At 41.6% G+C, this 8175-nt stretch overlaps 1 protein-coding gene across 1 annotated transcript; it reads right to left on the reverse strand.

The window, feature by feature from the left end:
• Nucleotides 1–921: 921 nt before the first annotated feature.
• Nucleotides 922–5082, reverse strand: LOC311503830 (tripartite motif-containing protein 55-like; the record flags this gene model as incomplete). Its single annotated transcript, XM_084566721.1, has 8 exons — nucleotides 4664–5082; nucleotides 3970–4139; nucleotides 2757–2934; nucleotides 2526–2621; nucleotides 1735–1968; nucleotides 1619–1641; nucleotides 1170–1294; nucleotides 922–1097 (listed from the first exon to the last, which is right to left on the reverse strand). Exons 1-8 carry the CDS (start codon nucleotides 4781–4783, stop codon nucleotides 922–924), a joined length of 1122 nt encoding a protein of 373 aa, XP_084422847.1. The 5' UTR covers nucleotides 4784–5082.
• Between the last annotated feature and the right edge of the window lie 3093 nt (nucleotides 5083–8175).

The raw sequence follows: 8175 nt of genomic DNA on the forward strand, positions 1-8175 counted from the left end.
CGGCTTCAATGGCGGAGTTACAGCAAGGTGAGACGTATGCAGGGAAGATAATGAAACAACGGATGAATCAGCTATAAGGGAACTTATACTGGGTAGACTTTGACAGGAGAATTAAAGGGAAAGAGAAAATTTGTTTTACAGAGACAAACAAACATGTATTTGTGTTAGTCTGATATCAAGACTTGAGAAATAGTATAGTGTAGTGTTCAAATCAATTTTAATGTCACATAATATATACTATATATTGTAAAATGGCAAAAGAGGTTTTGAATGCAACGAGAAAATGATGCCTGTTTTGAACAACAGAGGCAGATAATAGAAGCAGTTAAATGTAGGAAATACCGAAATGTCACAGTGGTCTTTTTCCAAATTCTGCAAGCGTACTCATAAAGTTATGTCGTCATAAAAAAGTATACGACAGGGAGGAAAACCTGAGGCCCTCGTGTCACACTCTCTAATGATGCAGTTTAAGCGGCGAGTCGCGAAAGGTCAGCTACATAAAAAAAAACAAAAAAACGCACGAATACGTCTGAATGCTGGAAACAACCGGCGGGTAGTCACGGCCTGTCTGTCGTTAAGTACGTCCAAAATTAAAAGAAAAAAAAAAGGAAGAACCAAAACACGTATTCAATCAGAGAAAAGGAAACTAAGATCAGTCAGGATGCAGCAACGTTTCCGTATCACAATAATAGAGAGAGAGAGAGAGAGAGAGAGAGAGAGAGAGAGAGAAGTGAACTGAAACTTCTGTCTCTTCCTTTTCGATCTACCTCCACAACTCAGGCTTCCCCTCTGGCACAGATCTAAATTTGTCTCCCCCAATTTGGGAGAAAATGTATCACAACTGACCTGAAGACAACATCTAGGACCAACAATTATTGTGCTCCAGGCTTAGGTGTTTGTCTGGCCCCCGGGGGCTGACAGCTAGGTCGAGGAGGCGCTCCTGGCTGCGCTAGGGGAGGAGCTTATCTGCTGGGGGGCAGGAGGTTGGAGGGAGGTGGAGGATGAACCTGCGCCACCCTCAACAACAGTCTGGGCACCGCCTCCTTCCTCGGCATCTGCCTCTGCGTCCTCATCCTCCTCGTCCTCGTCTTCCTCATCTGCACGAGAAGGCGAGAAAGTAAAACTACAAGACTAGCACATTTCCGGCGTGACCAATCTGTGCCCCTTACCTTGGATGAAGTCAAGGCTGCGCAGGGCCTTGCTCTCCTTCTTGAAGACCACGTTGTAATGATCCATGCTCTCATAGCCATGCTCGACTTTATCCAGGTGTGCCGTGCTGGACGCTTCTGAAATCCTAAGCGAATAATGTACAAGCAGGATAATTACAAGAGAAATAGAAATCTGGCCTCACAGAGACAACACTTCACTTACTTAAATACACTCAGTCTGTGACGTTTAGCACGTTTCACACGTTATTTTTGGATGCCACAGCAAAAGATAGTGATTTCACAGAATTACTTATTTCCACAGCTACCAACACAGAAGGTGTGACCTTGCTGCATCAGGGTCGTGGTTTCATGTGTAGATGCAGAGGTAAATTTAGAAAAATCATTCACAAGAATATAAAAAAAGAACTTGCAAACACCAAAAGAAGAAAGCACAAAAAGCATGTACTCACTTTTGGAGGAGAGGCTTTGTGTTCTGAAAGAGACAGACCAGTTCCATAATGATAACTATGTATTCACGTTGGGTTTATCTCAATATTTTTAACCCCCTTTTGGGATTAACTCTGACCTGTAGAAATAAAGCCATTTCTGGCTCTTCCATAGTCTGGATCCCCATCTCAACAATCTTACAGCTCTCATCCAGATGGTCTCCGTACTTCCTGGTTAGGCCTCGGATGTAGTCCACCTTCTCTTCCTGTTCGGCCGTCACCTTCTGACTCATCTCCCTCTTCTTCTCCTCCAGGATAGAGTACAGCTTGTCGAACTTCTCACACACCAGAGTCTTCTGTCGCCGGCCATTCTCCTATGCATGCAAGAATCAAAGACATAATAAAACTTTAATTGTACTGCAGTGGGTGACAAATGTGTATAAATGAAATTCAAAGGTATGTGGGTATGTTATAAAATATCTTTAAGCAGTGGTGCCATATGTTGAGGACAGTAAAGTTCATTCTTCATGTTTGTCCTGAGTGACACTTCTGAGGGGGAAGCTCCAGCTTCGGTTCGGGTCCAACAGTGGCACATGAACCGTAGGAAAGCTGTCTGATCTCACCCCATCAATTACATCACTCTTTTTTTTTTTTTTTTTAAATTGTAAATGTTTGTGAGCCAGAAGAATAATGGGGTGCTCTGCTTAGTGCGTGTGTGGCAGCAACGCAAAAGGAAATGTGACAAAGAGACCACATTCTCCTCTCTGTCTCGAACTCCGTCTAAATCTGACAGATGGATAAAAGCAGTGAGGGGCGGTGACAAGGACACATCGCATCAGTTTGTGCGTCTGTACAGGTGCATTAGTGTGAGCACAGAGTGGGGCTTGCTGCGTGAGTGAGCAGTGAGGCACTGCAGCAGTTGGACACTGACCTCTATTGCACGACAGGCTTCCTCCAGCTGACTAATGATGCCTTGAATCCTGTCGTTGTTGCCGACCATCATGGCAATCCCGTCACTCAGCTCTGTCTAGGGGGCAAGGACATGGAAGATTGACCGTTGACTTAAATCTGATATACACTGAGAGCAAACTTCTCGACAAAGCGTACATGTTCACTTCTTTATCTAGACGCTGATAGCCTCCAGGAGCATCTCAGGCCTCACCTTCTTTGTCTGGTAGATGCTGCTGATAGGCGCCACCTCACAGTCTTTGTGGACTCCAAAAACCTTACACATGGAACACGAGGGCACACTGTGGGTTATGCAGAAGATGTTGATCTTTTCTCCCTCGTGAACGTCACACATGGGCGTCTCTTCCTTCTTCTCCGGCGCTGGCTTGCTGCTGTTGAGGTGTAATGACAAACAGTAGTGCCTTCCTGTCACGCCGAACAGTTCGGTGCATACTGATGTGACTGGTAACGTCAGTTTGATAATGTCACCGTCATACATTTATCGATGATCAATAAGGGCTGCCTTGCCATACACAGAACTCTAATCAATACACCGCCATTATGCTGAATTGTATACAGGCGAGAGTGAAAAACATTATGTTGGATTTTGTTTACTTTTATGAATGGTTCATACTTGCATATTTACGTCAATTCCTCCTACATGGCATATTCAAACTGATCATTTAAAACAATACTTATAAAAACCTTGATCCTAGGAGTGCATGAGCTGAAGTGTTGTGGACCTTATGTCATACAAGCCTTTTGGCGATCTAGTCATCTGTGTAGATGACTACTACTAGAAACCTCCTGTCATCCACTCCAGCTCTCTGACTCAGCAGCCATTGACACTTAGACCACAGCAGTAACTGGTACACTTTCTGCTATTTCACGGCTCATCTTTTTGACCAACCATCAGTGCCTGTGTCTGGATGTGAACGTGCAAAGTAAAAGCAGTGGAAGTTTCCTTTGATTTGGTGTTGTACCAAGAGACACTGCAGCTAGATTTATGCCTATGTGTCGGATCTACGCTGTACGCCTGCTCATAAAAGTATCTAGGAGCTGAACTGATGCACATTGCAACAACTGTTTGCTTCTTCCTCTCTCAGTGGCCAGACAAGCAAGGAAGATTCTCCCTCCTGCTGCCTCCAACTACTAAGTTGTCTCCTCTCTTTTCTGCATCGCAGTGACTTAAAAGTAAAACATTTGTTGTTTAACATTTATTCGCCACAACTCCAACATGGAGCACTCTCTTTCATCACTATTGTTTGAATTATACAGAGAAGCTCAACACAGCTGACCAGAATAATTACATAATGATGACAAAACACCACCAGTATAAAAGGTTAGGATGGGATTGACCACTTGCTTAGGCCACGGTGTAGGCTCTGGTACAAACCAAGCTTAATTGTACGCCTGATCGGTCTCACCTGCTGGACTCCTGTTTGAACATGTCAATAATGTTCTCCACCAGCAGGTTTCTCTGCAGGCCGTAAACGCCATGTCGATCCAGCACCACCTCGTGCCTGCAGGACGGGCATCGGAAACGGCCACCAGACGTTAATGAGCCACTTCTTGTTGGAAGGTATGGGTTTGAGGCCTGTAAACATTACAGTTCAAACCCTAAATTTAGCATGATGGCAGGACCAGAGAGAGTGACGTCTGTTGGAGCAGGTAATAAAATTGTTTCTCTCAACTGTTATGAAATGTTAATCCAGTGGATTAGCAGTCCGTAATACAAAAGTGGAACCCCATCAGCAAAAGTGTATAATGCTTGGACTAACACTTAAAAACAACCAAATTAAATCTGTATACATTAATTAATTTATGATATTAATAATGTCTGTAAAACTGACTACAAATGTTAATTTATGTTAATTTATGATGTGACAAACCTAGTGTTGATTTGCTGGCTAATACTCACACTTTCAAATGAGAATACACAACTACATAAGTGTGACTAGTGTGACTAGGGTGTTGGGTACATGCAGCATGTAGGTCAGTTTATAAAAATAACAAATGGCACAAGTGACATAGACTGGAGATGCTAATATATAAGTGTCCCTGAAATCAACAAATTCATTTCTCTTAATATTAAAACTGTGACATTGTTTAGTCGCCTACCTGGAAAATATCATTGGCACATTTTCTACAGAGGTTGTGCTGGCAGGGTAGGATGACCACAGGCTTTGTAAACATCTCCAGACATATAGGACAAATCAGCTGCTTCTCCAAGTTCTCCATGGCCTCTGCTTCTGGTGAACGAGTTTACACACTGCCGAAACTTAAATAAGACTTGTAAAAATGGATATTTGTGGTCCTTTTTTCCCTGAAAGTAATCCTCAGCAGGCCTAGTTTCAGACTGATTAGTAGGCCTGCTGCTCTTGTCCTCGAGGGTGTAGGCTCCTATCTTTGTGGTGTCAGTTCTGTTTTTAGCAGCCGCTCCTGTCACGTCAAAGGTTGCCATTTTTACCTTGCCCATATTTGAAACTGAGCCGGGCAGTTCCGAACAGCTGCCCTCCAGCCTCCTCCTGCACTGATATCAAGGGTGAGTGGGTGTCTCTGCCATGTAGCTATGTCTTTTAGGGAGGTGGAGGCATCTTTTAGGCATGGCACAATAAACGGATGTTGTGGCTATCAGAAACACTTGGATATAAATTATTAAATGTATTTATTATCTATCTACTCAAGTGAACCGTGTGTTTTCCCAAGTTATTGAACACTATTTAGCTAGTGGCGCATGCGCACCTCAACGTCCCATATAACAACGTTTTATAATTAAACAATTAATGAAAAGCTGTACGTATTAAAACATATGCTAGAACATACTAGAAAACCCTTCACACGGACGTTTAATAGCTGCTTTAATTTGTTAAACCTCGCTAAATATGACTGTCAACTTTTTAGCCGTGTGTTTATGCTAACTTTGTTTATGATAACCGTTAGCTATGCTAGCAGCTAACAGGTTCTGAAAAGACGCACATTAAAACTTTGGAGCAGCAACTTCGTACGACAGGAATACGGTGACAACTAACATCGGTAAGGAGGTTATCAGAATTATACCCAGTACTAGTTCAAGTTTGGTTTCTGTTAAAAAGTTGTTTCCAAGTTTTTGCTTTGTAAACGTTATTTGAAACCTGACATTAAGCTCACCCGTCCTTAAAGTCAGGTGTAAAATAAACGACGTAGAGGTACAGTGAACATAATTAGTTGTTTAATGACACTGTCGTTAGCAGAACAAATCAAACAGAAAAATGCGCTTTTGGTTACACTTAGCAAGCTCACCCGTCCTTAAAATCGGGTCTAAAATAAGCGATGTAGAGGTACAGTGAATATAATTAGTTGTATAACGATACTGTTGTTAGCAGAACACATCAAACAGAAAAATGCTCTCTTTTGGAGAATGCGGGCATCGATCCCGCTACCTCTCGCATGCTAAGCGAGCGCTCTACCATTTGAGCTAATTCCCCTCTGTGGACGTTTTTTTAATAGGCAAGGGAGTATATTGCCACCATTTCTTAAGACGTTGTAACACAAAATGTGTCTTGTTGGCATGCAGAATAGATTAATTTCGCTAACCTCACCCCGATCCAAACGAGACACTGAACATGTCCACCACGCTTTTGTATAATACCGTTGATAAATAAGGCGCCGTTATCTCCCTTCGATAGCTCAGTTGGTAGAGCGGAGGACTGTAGTGGATACATGGTAATCCTTAGGTCGCTGGTTCGAATCCGGCTCGAAGGAGGGGTTTATTTTTTTTCTCTACCTTTCATGGTATTCTCTAAATGTTTTTCAAATCCACTGCATAATTGCATTATGCAATTAAATTATTAACCGTTTGAACATACTAACACACTCACTAATATATAGACAAACACACTGAGTATATACTGGAAGAAATGACATAACAGACTATTTATTTTTAATGCTTGTACAAATATTTCAGGTATTCAGAGGAATCAAGAAAGGAAGGTAATCTCTGCATACTTCTAGCTAGAGTGTTGCAAACATGCACCAAATGGTACACTTGACGTTTTATTTGTGTGAAGATTACACTGTCACTGTCAGAGAAGAATAGTAGATAACAAACGTTCAGCCCTGCTTTGATCACAGTGGAGGTCTTGTCAATAAGCCTGCAGCATGTGAAGATTCAGATGTCGATATGCATGTTAAACGAGAACTGACCACACCTGCAAGCTCTCTGTTCAAAAGGGAGTGTAAAGGTGAATGTTCAGTGTCTGATTTGCTAGCCACTATGAAAAGCAGCATTATCATTCGCATTGACTGCGAAATGGCTCAGAACTGTGCTGCAAACCCATTTAGCCGGATGACTCAGAGACAATAATTAGCAGTTGTGTGGAGGACTATAGCAAGCATCACGCACTAATAACATGTCCTTGTTTGTAATGGGTGCCTTTTTTTCTGTGTTGTTGCACAATTGCTGTACACGGTATAGTGATGCTTGTTAGTAGTATGTTAATTTAAATAATGAATTGGAAAGCCTGTCTTGTGGTAACAGAGTGCTTAAGTCTCTGCATTCATTTGGTCCTAGGTTAAGAAGCAAATTAAATAAATAAGTACAGGAATTATTCTTTAGTTAAAAGTCCAGTTACAAGCAGGTACACATAAATTACTTCCTCTGTTAATTTGTGTGTGTGCGTTGACATTTTTTGCAGATACTGGTAAGTTAGATGTATTGCTAAAATAACATTTAACAATTTCCCATTTAAGATACTACGGAAGCGTGTGTTGCTATGCTATGTCAAAAGCATTTCATACAAAATAGGTCAAGCACCTTGTAAAGTACGACCTACTGTTCATCAGACAGACTATCATCAAAAAAACATGGGTGCTAGGCGCCGGGTCACTTTGGCCCAGAGTGGCGTCACGCTCGGTCGCAGCGGCTCAGGACTAACCCTCCATCCGACCATACAATTTCATTGTATGATGTATAGTGTATACATTATATAATGACAAATAAAGCACTATACCTTTACCTATGACAAAGGATCCTCTCAGTTCTGGCATCTTGTGGCATATCTAGGTGTACCTAATCTCATTTGACTCATACAATTTGACGTCTGCCTTCCTTGCACCTCTCTTCCTTTTATAGTTAGATCATAGATATGTACACAGTGCTATTCACACAAGCATAGGCATCAGTGAGTCATATTTAAATATTACAGACAGATGGTATTCCTGAAAATGAATGAATGCCTCTCCCTTCCCCACTGTAATTTGCCTCTCTTTGTTTCATCAGACTGCAAGCTGAAAACTGTGGCTGAAAGCGTATACCAGGTTAACACCTTAAAGGTGAGAGATATGCCTATAAAGATAAACTATTGTCACCCTCTTATCCTGCTTTTAACTGTAAGGTTTCATCTTATTGTGTTCCCTGAATCAGTGAAAATGCAGACAAAACAGCAAACATGTTCATTTTTAATTAAATGTAGGCATGTGTGTTCAATTTCTCCCAGTTTATGTTTTTTTTCCTGTGATGTACTACAAATTATTTATTAATTTATCTGTCACTTTGAGATGCCGCATACCACTTTATTCAATTTTAATCAGTTATCTTTAAAAAGGCTGAACTACTATGATTACATATTCATTAACGGCAAGGAAGGACCGCT

Source organism: Chelon labrosus (assembly GCF_963514085.1).
Source record: "Chelon labrosus genome assembly, chromosome: 18".
NCBI lineage: Eukaryota > Metazoa > Chordata > Actinopteri > Mugiliformes > Mugilidae > Chelon > Chelon labrosus.